The following is a 22275-nucleotide window of genomic DNA, read 5'->3' on the forward strand; positions in this document are numbered from 1 at the left end:
TAAAGTGCTTACATTTCTAATGTTCTTTGTGAGGTAACCTAAGGGTAGACCTCCCAAATACAATTTCCCATCCACATCCAAGGTGCTTCCGTCACCTGAAACATTGACAGCTTCAGTTGCCTGCCCATCAACTATGATTACACCTTTCCTTTTAGCATAATCTGTTTTTACCTGTAAGGTAAGATACATTATTTGTGAGCAGTTATTCATAGTTAAGAAACATGCAACTAAGAATAGTATTCCATGTATTTATCTGTGACCAGCAGACATTTTTATTCTTGTTTCACAATTGTTTTAGGGTTATAAATACATCAACCAAATATGCCAAATGCAAAAACTATTGTGTACCTAATACAACATTTCTACCTTAGGCGTTAAATGTACCAAAACATTTATGTATCTGGGCAGTTGAATATAAGAATTTAAGAAATGTACCGTATGCCATTTTCCATCGCTGATCATTGCTTCATGAGAAACTATTGACTGTCCTTTTCCAAGATCAAATGCAAAACGAAGCTTTCCTTCTTGTAGTTGAAGGGCTGCATAATCAACTTGCTTCTGATGAGCTGTGTAGTATATTAGACCACTAGAAGCAAGGGTCCTGATGCTTAATTGGACAGAAAACCTACAAAATAAGATATGGAACTGATCAAACTTTGGACATTTCAATACATGCTATGAAGACCATTGAAAATACTGACTTTCTTCCAGTTTGACATCATGGCGAGACAGCCGAAGGAAAGCAGGGCTCTGCATTCCATGACTGATTTCTTTCTACCAGAGGCCCCTAAAGGCCTGTAGAGGCAACGATAAAAGTGGAAATCCACTTGACAGCAGTTGGCATGGTAGATCCAGTAAAAACCCTCTAACTGAAAGAAGAGCTCAGTTTTCTTTAAAAAAAAAAGAAAATAATTTTCAATAAATATTCTAAGCTGAACTGTAGTTCAACTCTGAACTACCCAGAGTTGTTGAGAGTCAGGTGGCATGCAAGTTCAATAAATTCTTGTCATTCAAGCATGTTGAGTAGTCATGGTGGTGCAGCGGTTAGAATGCAGTATTGCAGGCTAATTCATCTCACTGCCAGCAGTTCGATCCTCACCAGCTCAAGGTTAACTCAGTCTTTCATCAATTCTTCCCAGGTCGGTAAAATGGGATCCCAGATTGACTCTGTAAACTGCTTAGAGAGGGCTTTAAAGCACTATAAAGTGTTATATAAATCTAAGTGCTATTGTTACTGCTATGTTCAGAGAGAGGCATTCACAAGGAAGTAAGATAAACCAATTGATGAAAGTTGTGCTGTGTTGTTGCCCTTCATTTTATTGTGTGGCCTATTATACTACAAACAAATATGAAGAGGGCAGAGTTTATGGAATAATGATTGAAGACTACTTTCACCATCTTAATGAAAGTAGATCCTGCAAGGATATTTGATTCAAATATTCTGTGATCCTTCTTAAATAATATCACCCTTGCTATTCTGGAAACTTGGCAAATCCTCTGGAGTGGCATCACAGATAATACTGGTAACTCTCCACTGGTTTCTAGTTCCCTCTAATGGGAAATTCCCCTAACATTAACTAGAGTAGTTATAAATGAAACATGCTTTCATTTTCTGAAGGTTTCTGAGAATAGTATAGTACACGAATAATTATTGTAGAATAATACAGAAATTCTAGGAAGCTATTACCCATGAAGAAATCCATTGGAAAGAAAATAGTATAGGCAGAAACTAAGGAAAATGAGTTATAGCAAACTGCACAATATTCCAATTTGCACTTTAAAACTTTGTCTATTGAAATGGGAAATTATTTTTAAAAAAGCTATGAGAAAGATCAGTGAACTTTTTTGGCTGTTTTTAAATGAAGCATTTAATGCTAGTTTTACCTAGTTTATATAACATCTATTTTACATATGACTGACAAGGAACAATTGTGGTTATTTTCAGGGTCTGCACAAGCCCCAATCTTTAATATTCAGAAAACTACTGTATATAGATGTAGGAGCAGGAAAACCATTTTAATAAATGAATGAAAAATAGATACTTGTTATGTGGCTATAGATAACCATACAGGAACGAATGGAATTTAACAGTGCCACATATTGTCTAAGTACTCTAAATTGTTATCCCTTAACTTAATGTTTTCTAGCTGCACATTGGAATAATATTCTATCTCACATATAGCAATTCTGTACAATAATTTAAGATATACCTACTTTTTTCTTACTGTAGACTGATTGAAAAGTAACATTAAATGACTGTTTTTGTTAACGCCAAACTGATGGGCATTGGAAATGTACTTCAGCTCTCCCCTTTTTGCACACTGTTTCTGTAAACAGAATAAATGAGGTAAATGAAATGAAATTCTCCATCCAATACTCATTCTCTTGTTTTATTAAATATTGATGTCACCCCAAACTTCATGCAAATTTCATGTTCAAATTGTCAGAATCCAAGACAACACAAGCCTGATTCTCATCTGCTCAGGCAACTTTGGTAGTTTTATTTTTTATTCTTTTAAGAAAAAAGGGCCATTTTCATGTCTTTCCTATGAGGTAGGTTGAACTCACCGACAGAAAGAAGGACTGTCCCTACATTACCCAGTCAGCTTTCAAACCTAAAGCGGAACTAGAATTCAGTCTCCTAGTATATAGCCTGGTGTCTTAACCACTACACAAAAATAGTTCTCTTGCTTCCTTCAATTCCAGTAATAAGCCATGCTAATTTGAAATCAGGAAATTATGCTCCAGTGTTTTTGTAGGAGACTAGGTTAGAGAGCAGCACAGTGGTACTTCCTCATTTTGATGATCAAAAGAACTGAATTTGTGAAATAGCCTCAAGTTTAAAAGTAAAACCATACCTACATTTAAGACAATCTGCAGCAGAACTGAGTACAGCTTCTATCATTTTTATTATGATTACAATGACACATAATTGAAATTATACATATTTAAATTTATATACTTATTGATCCAGTACTACAGTTGCAAAAACACACACTAATATTCAGAAATCAGACATGACTAAACACCAAATAAAAAATAAAGTAAAATTGATTTTATTTATGTGTATATTTAATGAAAAGTAAATGAGTTAATTCAATATGGTTAATAGGATTACTTTCCCATGTATTTAATAAATTGCCCTGTGAGAGAGCAGGCTGCCCAGAAAATTGCCAGCACCTGTGCTGTTTTCTTTCCTTCTCTTTAAGCTCTCTCACCAGTAGCAGTACAGCAAAGCTTCCTATAAAAGGTTTATTGTGAAACAATGAGGGGTGGGGATGGGGGGGAGAGATATGTGAGGTTTGTATTGAAGTAAAGTAGCCTAAAGTAGCAGAAAGCAGTGAGAAAGCTTTTTTTCCCCTAGCAGTACTCACAAGATACATGAGCAATAGTGGAGAAGAATGAATAATGGAGAATAGTGAGTAATAGTATGTGAGTACTATGTGTGCTTGTATGTGTTGTCTAGGCACTTGTGTTGTTGTTAACTCTTTTGTGTCTTGAAGTCACCAAATTGGGGCATAGTTAAAAGAACCCATTACAAAGTGGTGGCTTTATGATTTACCTATGGCGAAGAAGTGAATTATGAAATTGAAATTGGAAAATAGAAAAAAAAGCCTTTCCTACTGAATTTTGCTTAATTATGATCATAACCACATATATAACCATCATAACATACTTCCTTAGTCTGTGAAAAAGACTTTAGAGAACTTGGCAGCATCTGCGTTTCAGATCGGATTTCAAAGTCTACTGGTTGAATAGCAGGCTTAGATGTTTCTGAATGAAAGCAGCTGTCCATATCAACACCTTCATACCTTACTGCAGTGGTGAAATCCAGAAATCTGTATTTTTTTTTTAAAGGAAGGGAGGAAAGAAGAAACAAGCCCAAAGAAACATGAATTATTTTTCAGGCATAAGCTGAAAACTAAGAATGTAAAAATATTTATCAAGTACCAACTACTTTTCTCACATATCTTTGATGTGAAATTCTAAAGAATTATCATGTTTACTCCAACACTGTGGAATTTCATGATTTCCATGTTATATATCTATGGATCTTACTTTCTATCATGGTGTTGCTGCAATGTCCACAAGAAAAAAACAGAATTATAGCTATCAACTTGCACCAATTTTTTGGAGATATCTCTAACAACTTTTTGGAACATTATATTTACTCACATACTTATCAGCTTTTCACCCACGTAAACTAGGGAGTGACCTTAACAGTTTGAGAACATGTATTTTAATAGGGGTGTTATTATACACTATTAATATCAGTACTACATTTTTTAATACATTGTAAAAAGTGATGTCTATTGCTGATCTATGATCGTAATAAAGATATATTCTACTCTATTTGCTATTATGTTCCATATAAGTGACATCTTCTATTGTAGTCAATAGTTACAGTCTCAATATCTGTAGACCAAAAATTATCCAACTAAGCATGACATTCCTTCCTATCCCACTGAACAACTAATAAAATCAGATATATTTGGTGTGAAAATCAGTTCTATATATGGACAAAGGAGAACAATTTAAAACCAAATCTGTCCATTAATAAAGCAAAATACATGGAAATCAGACCTCCTGTCTAAAAGAAGGGGCCAGCCAGCCAATTGCATTTTAGACAGGAAAAAAAGAAACAAGAATTTAAACACTGTTTCACTATAAATAGACTGGCACTTGATACTCAGCAATATTTGGAATTCTTTAATAATGGGTTCTTGGCTTTTCTACATAAAACATTGAATCAGAGTTTCTGGATTCTTCCATGCCTGTGAAGTGGTTTAAGCTTCTCTGACATTTGGCAGAGGAGACATTCCGATTAAAAAAAATGCAGAACTATCATATCATGGTAAAAAGAGTAAATGATGCCCTCCGATAAAAGAATCCTTTTCCACTATGAAGATAGTATAGTAAAATCAAAGTAAAGGTTTTTTTTTAAAAAAAAATAATGTAACTTTTTGTCCATTAGATAATTAAATGACTTATATTAAGTATATATTCTTTATAACTAAAGAAGCTTCTAGGATGAGAAGCAAAGAATTTTCATAGGAAAAAAACCATGAAAATTCAATTGCCTTTTGGAAAAAGCACCTTTGGGACAACCAAGATGACTGAGAATTGAAGTGGACCGAGGAAGAACGAGGCAGGAGGCTCCTGAGGTAAGCTAACAGCGTTTATTCAAACTGGTGTGGCTTGGCTGTTGCTGGCTGTCAGTCGTACGCACGAGGACTAACACGTCTTCCCCCCCTAGTGAGGGCGCATGCGGGAACATGGCACATGCGTACTACGAAGATAGGTGGGACGGCGGTGGACACACCCTGAACGCCTCAGTTCAGGAGGTGGCACCGGAGAGGTAAGATGTCCCTGTTGCAGCTCCTCCCCGGAGGGAGTGGAGCTCTGGGTGACATCACAAAGGCCTAGTCCGGAGGGCGGAATACCCGGAAAAGGTAGGCCGGGCGGCGGGGGCGCGGCCTGAACAGACAAACTTGCCGGTATGCGGCGAATGGTTTGGGAAGGCCTGGTGGTGGAAGGCCTAGGAGGAACGAACTGGGGAATGCGAGGTCGGGTTGAGGCGGTGCATGAGGTTGCCGGGAAATGGTAACTGGGCAGGAGAGGCCTGACTTGGGAAAGCCTCATGTGGAACGGAGGTTGTGAGCAGCGGCGGGCCTGAGGTTGGCTTCTGGGCGACGGTGGTCGGCCTCTGCGGGTCGGATTGAGTCGAGGCCTCTGGAGGGTGGCGGCGCCTTAGTTGGTCCACATGGTGCCACCACTCAGTGCCATCTGGTAGGTGTACTCTATAGGAACAGGGACCAGTTATTTCAGTGAAGGTGGCAGGCACCCACCGAGGATCCCCTGAGTAGCTTCTGGCCCAGACCAGGTCCCCCACCCCAAAGGAGTGGGAAGGGGCCCCCAGGTTGCGAGGCTGATTCCCTGAATAGAGAGAGTGCAATTTATCCAGGGTAGTCCACAGGCACCGGCCCATCAGTAGCTCCGCGGCACTTTTCTGGTGATGGGGCAAGGAGTGGAATGACGGCTCATAAGGTAAGCAGCCACTCTTGCTGGCCAGTCGCCACGGTCCATGAAGCCCAAAGCCTCCATGGCCAACCAGACCACCCTCTCCACCCGGCCATTGCTGGCCAGATAGTAAGGGCGACTGGTGCGTGGTGGATCCCTTGAGCAGCCAGGAATTCCTGGAACATTGTGGATGAGAATTGCGGGCCATTGTCGGACACTATGACGTCCAGCAAGCCATGTATGGCAAAGAGGCACCGCAAGGCCCGCACCGTACTCTCGGCTGTGGTGGATGACATGAGCACCAACTTCACCCATCGAGAGTACGCATCCATGACCACCAGGAACATCTGGCCATGGAAGGGACCCGCAAAATCGAGGTGCAGACAGGACCAAGGCCCCCTGGGCAACTCCCATGCCGGGGGGAGGTGGAGGGGAGAGCAGGATGGGACACTTGGCAGGGCACACACCTCCCCACCCAGTTCTCAGTCTTGTCATCCAAGCGGGGCCACCAGACATAACTCCGGGCAAGCGCCTTCATGCGTGCAACCCCCGGGTGCTCCGCATGGAGATGAGAGAGAACCTGGTGGCGGAGGGAGAGAGGAATGCCCCACAATAGGCACCCACACTGCAGGGACAGCTCCAACTTAAAGGGGCAGAACTCCTGAGAGACGCCTCCTGTAGGCCAGCCCCTCAGGACGCATGCCATGACTTGCGAGAGGACAGCGTCAGCTTCAGAGTGGGCTGCCACGTCAGTGGCTGACAGAGGAAGGTCCAGGTCCGCAATGGACAGGACCAAGAGGCAAGGGACTGGCTGTGGGTCAGCGCAGGGAAGTGGGCAACGGCTAAGGGTATCGGCATGCCCCAGCTGCTTGCCAGGACGGTATCTCAGCGTATATGAATACACTGCAAGAAACTCCGTCCAGCAGGTCATCCTGGGAGACAGGATGGGATGGATGGGCCTGTCACCAGCCAGAAGCCCAAGGAGAGGCTGGTGGTCAGTGTAGAGAGTAAAGATAGTCGTGGAATTTTTGACACCGCAGCCAGAGCCTCATTGTCAATCTGGCTGTAGTTCCTCTCAGCCGAGGAGCGTGTCCAGGAATAAAAAGCCACGGAGGCTTCTGAGCCATTTGGGAGGACATGGCTCAGAACAGCCCCCAGACCGACAGGGAAGGCATCACATGCCAATGTCAGTGGCATCTTGTCACTGTATTAGACTAAGACTGTCTCTGACGTCAGCATGGCTTTGACAGCCGTGAACGCATGCACTTCGCAGCTACCCCAGCACCAGGCCATGGATCGGTCAAGCAACCGATGCAGTGGCTCGGCTAGTGTTGCCTTGTGCGGCAAGAAAGGCACCTAAAAATTTAAAAGGCCAAGGAACGCTTGCAGCTCCGCCTTGGAGGTGGGTGCAGGGGCATTCCAGATGGCAGTGACTTTAGAGGGTGTAGGGTGGATTCCCTTGGCATCAATCATGAAGCCCAGGAATTCCACCTTAGGTACAGCAAAGGAGCATTTGCTGCGCTTCAATTTGAGACCTGCGCCCCTAAACCGGTCAAGGAAGTACTTCGATGAGCTCTGAGCGGCTGGTAGCAGCGATCAGGACGTCAGCCGAATTGGAGGTAGCGACAACGAAAGGCCCTACGGTGGGTGACGATGGTCTGAGTGGCCGCCGCATCATCATCCACCAGGAGCTGCTGGTAGGCCTGCGCCATGTCCACTTTGGCAAAGGTGCAGCCCTGTCCCAAGGAATGGAGCAGCTGCTACACCATAGGGACTGGATAGGGGTTTGCCTGGAGGCCAAGGTTGATGGTAGACTTGTAGTCGGTGCAGATCCTGATGGACCCATCGGCCTTGACTATTGGGGTCTCCCATCATGAGTGGTCGACGGGTTCCAGGACACCCTGCGCCAACAGCTTGTCAAGTTCCGCATCCACCTTGGGCCTCAAGGCAAAAGGCACCCTGCAGGCCTTCAGCCTAATAGGGGCAACCTGGGGGTCTAGGTTGAGGGAGATAGGGGTCCCCTTGTACTCCCCTAGCTTACCATCAAAATCGTCGGCGTAATCCGCCAGGACGTCTTTGATGCCAGGGGGCATGTCCGCCGTGAGGTGCACCCCAGAGAGGGAGAGGCCTAATGGGGAGAACAATCCAGGCCCAGCAAAGCCGGCAGAGGCTTCTGGACCACCAGAACAGGCAGGCAGCAAACCACGCCCCCATACTCCACCCGCACCACATAGCAACCCAGGGTAGGAATCTGAGTCCCCTGGTAGTCCCATAGAACAGTGTCCGATGGAGACAGCTGGGACTTTGGGATGCCAGGGCAGAGCCAGGAAAAGATTGCCCATGAGAGGAGGGAACAGGAGGACCCTGAGTCCACCTCCATCGTGCAAGGCGACCCCTCAATGAGGAGGGACAGAGTTATCTTTTTAGAGCTGGCCGTCGCCTGGCTGACCGACTCTGCAGGGGTGGCAGGGAGGTTCTTGTCAATGGCAAAGCAGTCATCACGCTGGCGCTGCTGACGGCGGGGTTGCTGGCTCCGCGGTGGTGCAGGTTGGTCATAGGACAGCAGAGGGACTTTGGGCTGTGGAGGTAACGGCAGGGTGGCCTGGCACACTTGCATTAGGTGCCTCTTCTTGTTACAGGGGCGGCACACAGACACTTTAAAGGGGCAGGATGCCCGGGCATGGTTGCCTCTGCAACCTAGGCAAGCAGCCGCTGCTGCAGCAGAGCAGGTCAGTGCCTGCGGCTGTTGTCTAGGGATGGCCCTCAGGTGATCGACCTGGTCCTCCATATCAGGGTCAGGCAGAGGCACCAGCTCGTCAAGCCCGGTGCGCAGGCGAAGGCAGGAATCTGGCCATCTCAGCAGTAGATTGCTTGGACAGCTTCGCTGCCCTTGCCTCGTCCATGGCTTGCGGCAGGGTGATGTCAGCCTTCGTCAGGAGCCGCCACTTAAGCTGGATGTCCCGCACTCCACACACGAATTGCTCGGCGAGGTTGTCATCTAAGTCTGGAAATTCACATTGAATCGCCGCAGTTCTGAGGGACTGGAGGAACTGGCTTACAGACTCAGTCTCTTTTTGAACACATTGCCGAAAGGCATACTGGTGAGCGATCTTGAAACGGGTAGGGGCGTAGTGGTTCTTCAGCCCGGCCATTATCTCGTCCCAGCCAAGCTCGTAAACTGGCCTCGGAGCCACAAAAGCGCAGGCCGTGCCGAACATTTTGGGACCGCAGGCACTAAGAAAAAAACTGCACTTGTGTGCCTGTGAGTATCCCTGCCTGTTGTTCGTTATCAGAAAACACTCGAAGCACTCCAGGAACCCAGCCCACGACTCGCCGGTGGTTCCAAAAGGAGCGAAGGGAGGCATAGCAGCCATGGCTCAAGCGGCTAAGTCTTCTCAGCAGCGTGAGAGAGACAAAAAAAAACAACGAATTCTCTGTCTCTGTCCTAGGCTGTTAAATCAGGGCCTGTGGATCCCATCCTCATCGCCAGTGAAGTGGACCAAGGAAGAACGAGGCAGGAGGCTCCTGAGGTAAACTAACAATGTTTATTCAAACTGAACCAAATAGTAGACAGGTTAGCGGTAGATTGGGACTCCGCCCTGCTTGACAGCTATTTATATGGAGCTGTCAAGCAGGGAGGCCAATAGGCGCACGTCTGACAGCCCGTTCTCAGCCAGCCGCACCTTAGCCAATCAGGCACGGCCTGGTTGTTGCTGGCTGTCAGTCGTACGCGCGAGGACTAACATGAATCTCCATAGATATATATACTACAGTATAAGGTTAAATAAGAAATTTCCCAGGCATGGAAAATAATTTTAACTTACTCTGTGTTAAATATCACATTAGCTATACAACCATAGAAAGAATCCATGATTATTAATCCAGAAATGCTTTCTCCAGCAGGAATTCCACCAATGAAGAGCTTTGATATATTAATTGGTCTGCTTTCTGCCATTAGTCCAAGTCTAATTTCTTCAGGTTTACTATCATCCACTTGTACATTTATTATTCTGGGCAGCAAAAGAAGCAGGGAGAAAACAGAGAGAGTAATAATTTTTTCAAGAGAATAATTTCCAGGAAGAGAAATCAAGAAAATGTTAAAATATTCATAACTGAGACAGACATGGGAACAAGGTCAGCCAATGAATAGTCATAGCAACTAAGCCAGCCAATGGGAGCTTAAACAGATCTGAGTCTGTGCAAAGAATTGAAACAGAAACTTAGGCAGTCTGCTGCTCTGAGAAGTAAAGTAGCAGTCTGTCTGGGCTTGTCTGCTGATATGAAACTAACTGCTTGTGTTTGCCTGTAACTATCCTGCCTTGTGTTTATTTGGAAGAGCCACCTGTTGGTATTGTACATTTATTGATATATTCTTATGTATATAAAGAAGTTAATGAATCCTGCTGCATCAGTTATCTGTGCTTCTGGATTTGAATTTATGCAATACTCTGACAGTAAATTTTATAATCCACCCTAAATAACTAGAGCATAATTTTGTTCTCCAACATGTTTTGGAGGCTTGCTACTGTGAGACATCAGACTTTCTAATGATTTTCTAATTAATTTCTCTTGTAGGCTTTTTTTAAAAAAATACATAAGACCTGAAGGCTTCTTACTGTAGACATCTTAAAGTTAATTATGTATTTCTATGTTCTACAAATATTTGGTAACATTCCCTTTGGAAGTCAAAGCATCTACAAATTATAAAGGGAATAATCACACACATTTTAATCTGTAGCTGGACACAAAATATAATTAACACAGGAAACTGAACAACAGGAAAACATAACTGTGATTATTTTTCTGAAATAATGCTGGTCCCTTAGACAACATAGTAGAGAGCATAAGTGGTAATTACATTAGTACTTCAGCTTGTACCTCTTATTCCGAGTGAGGATAACAGAATGTTCGTTTCCATCACTGTAAGTTCCATTGGTAGACTTGACCAGGACCCTTTTTGCAGTTGCTCGGTCACCAGCAAGGACCTGCACAGCCAAGTGACCATTCACTAGCATGATGGAGAAAAAGGGCTACAAGGAATAGGGAAAAAACAAATTCCATTATTGCTAGGTAAAGGTTCCCATGCACATAAGTGCTAGTTGTTCCCGACTCTAGGGGTGTGTGCTCATCTCCGTTTCAAAGCCGAAGAGCCAGCGCTCCATGGTCATGTTGCCAGCATGACTAAACATCAAAGGCACATGAAATGCTGTTACCTTCCCACCAAAGGTGGTTCCTATTTTTTCTACTTGCATTTTTACATGCTTTCGAACTGCTAGATTGGTAGAAGCTGGGACAAGTAACAGAAGCTCGCTCCATTATGCGGCACTAGGAATTTGAACCACTGAACTGCCGACCTTTCTGATCAACAAGTTCAGTGTCTTAGCCACTGAGCCACTGCATCCCTTACTCCAATATTGCTAGGCATATTAAAATGTGGACAGGGAGAGGGAAAGGACATCTCTCTTTCTTCCTCCTCTACCTTGGAATTTTATTTTATTATTTCAAATCCCATTGTCATTCAGAAAGGAAACTTCCTGCCAGTTTCCCACAACCAAAGTAGACGATGCAACACAGTAAGGGTAAGGAAAATGTGGCAAGTGTCAGGGACGTTATATAAGGTGGTAGGTCAATAATACTTTTTTTATTTATTTAGGGAATTTATATTGCTGCCTACTCGCACATAGCAATTCAAGGTGGCTTACAGAATACAAAACCTTATATAAAAATAATAAAATGAATAAGAGTCATATAATAAATTAATATAATAAAATCACACCCCACCCCAGTGACAGAACCTCACATGAGACGTTTAATGGGCTCCGTCCCACTCTGGCTTCCCCAGGCCCACTGGCAGAACCAGGTATTCAGCATCTTCCAGAAGAGTACTGGAGTGAGGGCCATTCTAATCTCTGGGAGGATGATGTTCCAGAGAGAGGGAGCCACCACGGAGAAGGCCCTCCCACCAAGTATATCTCCCTAGGGGATGGGACCCGCAACATTCCCTGCCTCCCCATTCTGATGGGTTGGGTAGATGTGATTGGCAAGAGACGGTCCCTCAGATAATCTAGTCCCAAGCCATGAAGGGCTTTAAAGGTGACAACTAGCACCTTGAATTGCACCCAGAAGCAAATCGGCAGTCAATGCAGCTCCCACAGGAGAGGTGATACATGTGCACACCAAGTCTGCACAAAACCATGTGGACCGTTGCATTTTGCACCAACTGGAACTTCCAGAGGGTCTTCAAGGGCAGCCCCATGTAGAGCACGTTGTAATAGTCAAGATGAGAAGTGACTATGACATGAGTGACTGTGAGTAGGGATTGTTGGTCCAGGAAAGAGCATAACTGATGCGCAACTGCAGTTGCGCAAAAACCCTCCTCGCCACAACCACCATCTGCTCTTTGAAAAGGAGTTGTGAGTGCAGGAGAACCCTGGACCAGGGTCTGTTTGGGGAAGTGCCACCCCATCCAAGACCAGAGGTGGCAATTCTCCCTGAGCCAACGAATCCCAAACCCAGCACCGCTCGGGCATAGGTCAGAGAGGGTGTACAAGGTCAGGGATGGTATGCAGAAAGCACAGGGAGGGTGTACAAAGATATGATGGGGAATGGGAATGTAGGGGTGCACAAAGGAGTGGTGCAGTATGACACAGAGGGACTTGGTGAGAAAGCATGGGTGGGGAAGACTTAAACCAGCAATTTGTAACATTTTCTGCTAGCTTCCCCACTGGACTTTTTTGAAGTTCACAGGGAAGTTGCAAACAACAGTAACATGATTGCAGAATGCTGCAACCAGTCAGTAGAGATCGTTCTAACTTCAAAAGGTTACTGAACAAATGGCTGTAAGTCAAGGACTACCTGCTTGACATAGGGATGTGCACTCTTCTACTCAATCCATTTTTAACAGAAAACGGAAAGTTCTCTTCATTGTCTGAAAATGTTCTCAAACTTTACATGTTTATTTTGCTGATCAACCCTATTTTATTTGAAGAATTCAAACAGAAACACTCACATATGAGAGCATCCTTATTTCTATTATGCCACCCTAACCTTTAATCTAACATCTGATAATAAACATCTGTATTTCCTCTGAACTGAACTCAAGGTCTAGTGACTTCACAGGCTTGTAATTTCTTGGCAATAATGTAGAATGGGCTTGCCACTGCCTTCTTCCCAGATGGTCTGTGATTTTTTTTCCAATCTAGACAGCAGCCCTGGCATTTTTGGTAGTCTCCAGCGCAAATATTACCTCAATCTGACCCTGCTTCGCTTTTGGAGATTAGTCAAGATCCATTCCAGAAATAACTAAAAGCATAAAATTAAAGGTGATGGGTACTCACAAGATGGACTTGCCTGCGTCTTCGTTTTGCTTCCCCTTTGCTAAGCCCTACAAGAATGATTCCACTGGAGTTCTTTGTAGCAAAAGTAGCCATAAGTTCAGATTCCACCAAAAGGGGTTTGGGTGGCAACTCAATGTAACCATTATGTAAGATATTAGACCTGCGTATAGGCTAGATTGCAAAAGGAAAGGAACAACCAGTAAATATATCACTCTAAATCCCAAAAAATAAAAGCAAAGCTTTTGATTATTTAACACTCAACATGCTGGTCATTATAAAGTCATCATGTATTATTCATTCATTTCTCAGTAGCAAACAGCTTAAATCTAGTGAACAGAACTGTTAGTATGTTTAATATGTCTTACCTCTAGGATGCAGCCTTTTCTCACACCATATGAATTTTTAAGCAAGTCAAAAGTAGATCGGGATATTTCCAAGTTCTTCATGCATCCCACGAAGGTTCTGCTTTGAACCCCTTTCCTAATAAAGGAAAATACTGAGCTGTTAAAATTGAACAAAATACTAAATTCTTCATAAAAGTCAGGATGGAGTCACTGCACAATTAGCTTCTGACAAATCAACACTTTTCCAACAATACCCAGAGACTACATCAATTACAAAATATAACAATAATTCAAAAAAATACAAAACACAATAGGCAGCTTTTCTTTCCATTTGATATTGGCAACCCTTGTGTTCTAAATTTCTATGATGAATTTGATGACTAAAACTGTCATTAGGTGTTTGCAATTTTTGTTGTTGTTGGAATCTAAGAGAAGTCTCTTTAGGTATCAGGGAAGGGAAGCAAATGAACCACAAAGTATGGTCCTTCCTCTCCTCCTCCATCTCCAATTTTCTCATGTTTATAGGGAAGGTTTGAAGTGAGAGTGGCTGAATAAAGTTAGTTTCTCAACCAATGAGGAACCTTGATCTATGTAATCAGGGTGGCAGGTGCTCAGCCAATTACCGTTGTTATATTCTCTCTTTTCAATTTAATACAAAGAGACAGAAATGAAAGCTATCAGATGGCATGGATATCTCATTTCCATTCTATACTTTCTTTTTCCTCATGCCTTAAGAAATCTCTGATCAAAAGAAAAACAGTGAGTGTATGCTCCATATTAAACATGAAAGTGAAGGATGGTAAGCATTTTTTTTTTAAAAAAATCCCTCACATTATGATGGGTACTTTTTGTTCAGAGCCATCACTTAAATCCTGTCTTGCAAGTACGTATTTCCAAGAAAATCTGAAAAAAGAAGGTACCCTCCACAACTCCAAAAGAAAATTGTTCTATAGACCACTATGGAAGAAAACCACAGATAATGGTTAACGTTAAGCATATTTATGATAGGCAAGAAATGCCTTACTAAATATCCAAAACTCTTAAGATTGATTGTATGAAAAAAGACAGTCATATACATAATTTTGGCCCGAACAGTATAATGGGTTTTATATACTTTATATATCTTGCTGAAATGGGCAAGAGAGTAACCAGTTTTTATCAGCATCACATCCACTATATTTAGGACCATATGCAATTTCAATATGAGTACACTCAAAACTGAAAATATGTGCCTAAAATATTTATCTTGGAATTATGCCTAACAGATTTGGATTGGCTCAGAATTCCAGATTTTTGTTAAATGACAACCTAGAGGAATTTTAGGGATAAATGTTGCTCCTCAGCATGACCTATCAGTCTTCTCAGAGACTTCCTTTCCCTACCTCCATTTAGTACTGCCAGAGATTTAATTGCTTTCATACACAAAAGAGAAAAGTAGAAAGAAGTTTGGCAGGGAGTAAGGAGGACTGGTTGGGTATGCTGTCCTTGGACTCAAGGCAAAAGCTTCTCTATCTGTTATCTTGGTTGTTTTTTTCTTGTACAGTGCCCACCCATGTATCAAACAGTGGAGATTGGTCCTTCTATTGCTTTTGAGAACTTAGATGTTTATGAAGATTCTCAGTTATCCAGGTCATTGCTGTCCCAAAGGTGCTTTTTCAAGAGGCAACTGGACTTGACATATTGCTTCTCATCCAAGAAGCTTCTTCATCCTTTGGATGAGAAGAGCTGAAGAAGCTTCTTGGATGAGAAACAAGATGTCAAAGTCCAGTTGCCTCTTGAAAAAGCACCTTTGGGTTCAAGAAATTAGTTTTTCCATGGACAGAATGGTTGAGAACATTTTGTGAAATCTACTCTTAAGGATTTCCCTTGAGCATGGTTAATTGTACCTTACTGTCCTTGATCGTGGTAACCCTCCAATGTAAATTGGCTCTTTATCAGAACGATTCAGGTCAGAGGCAACACCAGGGGATTCTCCTTGCTTGATTTCTTTAGAATTGAGGCTATAAGCATCCATGACTGCCAAAATCCCTGAAAGATAAAAGGAATATCTAAGGTAAGCAAATAAGAATAGTTTGTAAGAATTCAGGAATTTCTATTTAAACAAACATTGCAGAAAATGTAACAGTACCAATACATTGTCTTGTTAGTGATTAAGCTCATTTAAACCCCACTCTCATATAGTAGAAATATGAAGCATATAATATTTCAGACAATACTTTTCAACACATAATTTCACTTTAAACAAAATAGCAAGAAAACAATCTACCCTTCGCTATTCAACAATTGAAAGTATTATAAATATGTACAAAGAAGGTTTATTTTAGGGGAAATGGTTTTCAGCTAACAAAATGCACATTATTTAATATCTACCTAGGGTCTTCTCAGTATTATCAGGTAATTGTTAGAAAAGTGACAACTTCAATGCTTTTTTTTTGCTTCAAGGTAACCAACCAACTCTTGAGTGTGGAATATAAAGGCCTTGCTTTTTTCAGCCATATCTCATTCATTATTAAACTGATACAAAGATGTTTTTTTCATCCAATTAAGATAATTCCCAAATACTAGAGGCTCATACAGAATCCATTAAAAAGCATTATCCTAATTCTCCTTCTGTGAATTTTCAGTTGATTTTTTTAGTGTGCATCAGACTTGTAATCAGATACTGCTATTATGGTATTTGAATAAACCACTCAAATCAAACTTCTACCAAAAAGCAACAAAAAAACCCATGTTCATTTTAATTTTCAAAACTTTCTTGTATATGCAGAAATCATTGTTTGAAGTGAAAAAATAGATGAAGCAAGTCAGTCCTGCTATGTGCTTCTTAAGGCAATTCATTTCCATTTCAGTGACCACGTGGTACCTGATTCTTCAAAATAATAAAAGGATTGTGTCTAATTTTCATAGCCCCATGGTTTAACTTTTATAATTAAAATAAATGTCAAGGACAAACACACTCAGCTACATCTGGATTGACCTAACATATTTTACCTTCCTTTTTGTTTCGGCTGAATGAAAGTTTATACCATGTTCCATTATTGTAGCGGTTTTCTGTTTTAAGTGTAAGTGGACCTGAGCCAAGCTCAACGGTTACTTTAATTCTGCCATCAACAAGCTCCAGAGACAAAAAATCCTTCTGCAGAAAAAAAAAGTTAGGGAAATACACCACACTTAATGCTATAACTATTCAACTATACAAGTAAAATAACCCTGGAAACTTCTAACAGTTGTATTTCATTTGAAAACTCAGAATGCGTTACATACATTATCTTGATGCAAATTCTGTATTATTAATTCTATTCTAAAAATGAGGAGCTGAGACTTAGTAAAAGCTACTAACTGTATTATAAGTCATGAAAGATTCAACAATGGTTTATCAAATTTATCATACAATACAATTTATGTAATTTATTCTTGATTCTTCATTGATGTCCACATTGGGTCAACAACATCCAAATCATTGGACAGTCAAATCCCACTCATTTTTATGAGAATGCTATGCATGTAACACATTGCACAGATAGTTCATTCTTATAAGGAGGCATTAGGCAGGGTTAGGGTTAGGATAACTTTGGGCCAGTCACTCTCTCTTAGACTCCCCCACCCCACAGGGTTATTATAGGGAAAATAAAGGGGAGGACGAAGGAGTAAGTTCATTGCCTTGAATAACTTATAAAGAAATAAAGGCAAGATAAAAATCTAATAAATAAATAAATAGCTTGTTAGGCATAGTGATTAATTTATTCATTTTTATTTAGTTATTTATCAAAAAATACCCCCAATGTAGATTATGGACCTTATTGTATGTTTTTTGATAAATTGGGATTTATCCCAATTGGGACTTACTGTGCCATTGGAAGCCAGGTATACTAAGAGTCCATTAGTTGAAAAAGTGTTGAAAAATACAATTATCTGGGTCACAGTGGAGCGAAGTGCTTTCTCCACCACTGAATATCCACTGCCATCAAAATTAAATGAAGGATCTTCATACTGTGGGCTAGGGAGAACAAACAAAGGGAAGATTGAGACTGGCAGGATATAACTAAGTTCTTAACAAGATGCATTCTGCTCACAGAACTCTAGCTACTACACCCTGCAATGAAAATCCAATTTAGCAACAGTCAAAATAGACATCAACTGAGTCTATGTGTAAAATTGCTGAACTGCTCTTTTAGCCTAGGAATAAAAATAGTGCAAAGGATCCAGGCAAAATTAATTTGATGTAATTTAATGTAGATCTAAATTTTAGTAAAACTGTATTAAATTAATTAAAGGCAGTTTAAAAGTATATACCAGTAGAAATGATTTTTCTTTTGAATACTGGTTTAAATATATTCATGACACTTTTTAACATATTATTTTCCTTTTTCAGGAAAGAAGGCAATATATGAATTTGAAATATTTCAACCACATCAATAAAATAGTCACATTTAAAAAGCAACATAATAAATCCTTCTATAGTGTCTTTAGCAATTTAAAGAAGAGTACTCCATTTGTTTGTAGTATGTTAGTATTCTTCAAAACAGATTTATAAAATAGTCATCTATCTCCCTCTACTGGTTAAAACAGACTTATACAGCTACGAGCGTTTTTTTAAACTGGTTTTGATATAAAAATGATCATTTACAGAATTATCTCTGAATCATCTTTGAGATCGGAGAAAATCCATACGGTAATTTTCAAGATATATCATTACAACAATTTAAAAACAGAAAAACTACATTAAATTCCATTAAGCACCCAAAATGGAATATGGTACAGAGGTATTTGTAAAAAAAAAAAAAAAATCACCAAAAAATTGAATGTACAATGCGTTTACAACCTATCTACAAATTTGCTTGTCTTCTGAACAGGTGAATTCCCCATCAAATGGCATGCTTTACTTACGGATTGTGGTAGATGATCCAAACAATTTTAAAGATCACATATTTTTTAAGTTGCTTCATAGTGATCATGGAAACCCTAATTAGATTTATAAAAGCCTCAAGCAATTCATATATAGGCATACCTTTCAAACCCTAGATACTTGTAGCCCCCAAATTAAATTCCTTTATCTATTGACTGAAATGACGATACACAAAATAAATAAATTAAATGGATATCAGCAGCTGCTTTTCAGTTCTCACCTTCCAAAGCATCCTGTGCACTTGCCTTCTCTTTCCATAAAATTCCAAAGTCCCACTGGTCTGCCATTCAGGAATGTCTCCCCAATGCACCCTTTGAAATGTGTTACTTTAATTGATGGTGATTTCTATAGAATACAGAACACGTTTACTGTAAATAAAATAAGCTTTGAAATTCCTTCAGGTACATAGTTAGAAAGGTAAGTGAAAAAATAGTTTGATTTATTATTCCCTTCTCTCTCTCTGTGTGTGTGTGTGTGTGTATGTGTGCGTGTGTGTGTCTATACATACATACATACATACATACATACATACATACATACATACATACATATATATATATATATATATATATATATATATATTCATTCAAATGTGATTTAGTATAAGGGCAAAACCAAAACAGTTAATAGAACAATGTTTTATATGAACTCTACTGAGAAACTCTACTGCATTTGAGTAGTATGCTATAGTCCGCACTGCAAAATGAGACAACGGTATTTAATTCAAATCAGATTAATATTGACTAATATCATTAATCCCCATATATGTAATAAATTTTACCTATCTCTGGTGGTATCCTCAGGGGTTTGCTGGGTTTGTCAGTATTGCAGCACAACACTGCAAATTCTGCTCCTTTGTGTGTGAGTGCAACAACATGACATATGTCCAAAAGAGATGAACTGAAATTAATTTCATGAATTTGTCCCCCACCTCATGCCATTCCACAAAGATGGTGAAGTTTCTCACCTTAAGATTATAGGTAAAGATAAAAGTTCCCCTCGCACATATGTGCTAGTCGTTCCAGACGCTAGGGGGTGGTGCTCTTCTCCGTTTCTAAGCCAAAGAGTCAGTGCTGTCCAGACGTCTCTGTGGTCATGTGGCCGACATGATTAAATGCCAAGGGCGCATGGAGCGCTGTTACCTTCCCATTAAAGTGGTCCCTATTTTTCTCCTTGCATTTTTATGTACTTTTGAACTGCTAGGTTGACAGAAGCTGGGGCAAGTAACGGGAGCTCACCCCATTATGCGGTGCTAGGGATTCAAACCACTGAACTACTGACCTGATTGACAAATTCAGCATCTTAGCTACTGAGCCACTGTGTCCCATTAAAATTATAGCCACTGGCAGTTTTTTAGAGCACTCAGGTTTACAAGAACAAGCAACCAATCATATAGATGTCTTCCTTTTCATTTCTGAATACTTGATAGTTCTTACAGGTTCATTACAGTGAAGAGGAAATCATCTTCAATATTTGCCAACTGAACTATCACAATATATTACAGTAAACCTTTCACCTTGATTTGTCCTCCAAGTCCACCAATGAACATTAGAGTTGATGGATTTACATCTAGCACAGTGGCTGTTCCAGGGGACGTGGCACTTCTTCTGACGGGCTTCTGAGGAGAACTAGTCTCCTCTACACTCAGAGTGCCAGTTTTCGCAAACCTACGTAGAAGAATAATGAAGGAACTAAAATAGTTAAATCTGCCAACTGGTGTTACACATAGATGCAAATATTTATATAGTTCATGGCAACTGTTCTGAATGCCTTATCATTTAGAAGTTGCTATTTATTGATTTTATTTATATCCCATCCTATAGAATGGAGCTCCAGGCAATGTATCTACTGCCTCATCCTTTTCCTTACAACAACTCTGTTAATAGATTGGACTGAGAGACAGCGAGCAACTGGTCCAAGGTTGTTCTATGGGACTAGTCCAACAGCTTCTAAACCCCACAACAAAAATTAAGCGTATTCATTAAATTCAGTTTATTTACGCAGACTTCCCTTTTCCTAAAAAAATTACAGATTCTGTACCAAGGTATGAAAACTCTTCTACTTCAGGGTATACAGTTTGCTTGAGTTATATGTATAACTGTGAATAGGCTATAGTGAATTTACAGGATGGTTGAGAAGGACAGAAAGAAAATTTGTTGGTATAAATGAGGCTTCAGCTTTAGCCAAGAAAATGATTTGAAGATGATTTACAAAAACACCTCAAACAGCATCCCCTCTGCCTCTTAATTCCAAGAGGATACTGTAGCTGTTCTAATACAAGCAGTTTTAATACAGTAGTTCTAATATAAGCTGCACAATGAATGCTTCTTAGTCTGGTCTATCTCATATAACTGACACAGCCTTGACATAATAGTGATATTTTTCAGCTAATAAAGTCCCTGGGAGTCAACTTGCATTAAGCTACATAAGTTTCAAAGGCCATTTGAGTGCCTTTCTGTGGTTGAGAGGGGATTACATTGTCAATCTCCCTGCTTCTAGTGTAACTCCTTAATGAAGGCTCCTGGGCTGAGAGAGGGAAATTGGCCCAGTGAGCTTCCTTATCGGAGGATGATTAAGAGTCTTGGTTTCCCCGTCTCATGGTCCAACACCTTAACTATTGTGCCACAAGGCCCTTAAAATATCTATGTCTGTGTCAGGTTCTGTGATTACGTGTGACTTGTCAGCATTCTTTCATGCTCCTCAAGTCAATATGTTTTAACATTTAGGAGAATGAAGAGGGGTTTTAAAAGGCAGAACAATTACCATACTTTATATTTTACAAAGGCTTAAGGCATCACTTTCAACATTTAAAATTGTTGAATGTGCTGAAAAATTTGGTATTAACTAGCTGTTGGAATTATAAAACTAATAGTATCTATGTATCTCTGGTTTGTATCTGTTTATCTCTTACATCAACTTATGATAAATACCTTTATCAGATAAATTAAACTATTATTCTAAAAATGCTAATAGCTGTTTATTCTCAACACAACTTACCTTTTCTCGATATCTACATAGATAGTATCACATCCATAGTATTTTACCTTGTAGCGTGTATTCTATGCCACTTATTGTTGTTAATAGATAAATCAGGGTATTCCAGTCTTGTTGATCCAGACCCCAAATCCCACAGGAAGGCTACCTTGCCACGTCTCATCTCCACTGCCATGAAATCAGTCTAAGAAAAAGTTTGTGAACATAAAAGAACATTAAAGTGTTCTAAAATTTTTTAAAATCTCTTAAAACAATCTTAATTGTTATGGTTCCATAAGAGAAACTATAATCACAACCATTTTAATTTTTACTTTTCTTTCTGGTCCTGTGAAGGAAATTTATTATTTAACATACTGCTCTGAAGTGGGCCATCTCAAATACAGCATCTTAAATATGAGATATACTATACAGTTGAAACTAGCCAACCACAAAAAACACATGAGAGCCGAGGTGGCACAGTGGTTAAATGCAGCACTGCCGGCTATTTCAGCTGACTGCAGTTCTGCAGTTCGGCTGTTCAAATCTCACCGGCTCAGGGTTGACTCAGCCTTCCATCCTTCCGACGTGGGTAAAATGAGGTCCCGGATTGTTGTTGGGGGCAATATGCTGACTCTGTAAACCGCTTAGAGAGGGCTGAAAGCCCTATGAAGCGGTATATAAGTCTAACTGCTAT

General features: G+C 40.7%; 1 protein-coding gene across 1 annotated transcript in view; it reads right to left on the reverse strand.

The window, feature by feature from the left end:
• Positions 1 to 22275, reverse strand: part of LAMA1 (laminin subunit alpha 1) — a 106136-nt gene that overhangs the window by 5956 nt on the left and 77905 nt on the right. The window contains exons 46-59 of the mRNA XM_087707255.1: positions 21653 to 21786; positions 20125 to 20275; positions 18829 to 18953; positions 17549 to 17699; positions 16694 to 16838; positions 15589 to 15730; positions 13724 to 13838; positions 13359 to 13529; positions 10900 to 11051; positions 9846 to 10031; positions 3677 to 3839; positions 2215 to 2327; positions 436 to 625; positions 13 to 171 (exon numbers count right to left, since the gene is read on the reverse strand). Coding sequence (XP_087563381.1) covers positions 13 to 171; positions 436 to 625; positions 2215 to 2327; positions 3677 to 3839; positions 9846 to 10031; positions 10900 to 11051; positions 13359 to 13529; positions 13724 to 13838; positions 15589 to 15730; positions 16694 to 16838; positions 17549 to 17699; positions 18829 to 18953; positions 20125 to 20275; positions 21653 to 21786 — 2097 coding nt within the window. The remainder of the gene's footprint in view (positions 1 to 12; positions 172 to 435; positions 626 to 2214; positions 2328 to 3676; positions 3840 to 9845; positions 10032 to 10899; positions 11052 to 13358; positions 13530 to 13723; positions 13839 to 15588; positions 15731 to 16693; positions 16839 to 17548; positions 17700 to 18828; positions 18954 to 20124; positions 20276 to 21652; positions 21787 to 22275) is intronic.

The sequence above is a fragment of the Thamnophis sirtalis genome, unplaced genomic scaffold, assembly GCF_051295495.1.
Source record: "Thamnophis sirtalis isolate CommonGarterSnake01/CBP01778 unplaced genomic scaffold, rThaSir2_p1.2 scaffold_2, whole genome shotgun sequence".
Taxonomy (NCBI): domain Eukaryota; kingdom Metazoa; phylum Chordata; class Lepidosauria; order Squamata; family Natricidae; genus Thamnophis; species Thamnophis sirtalis.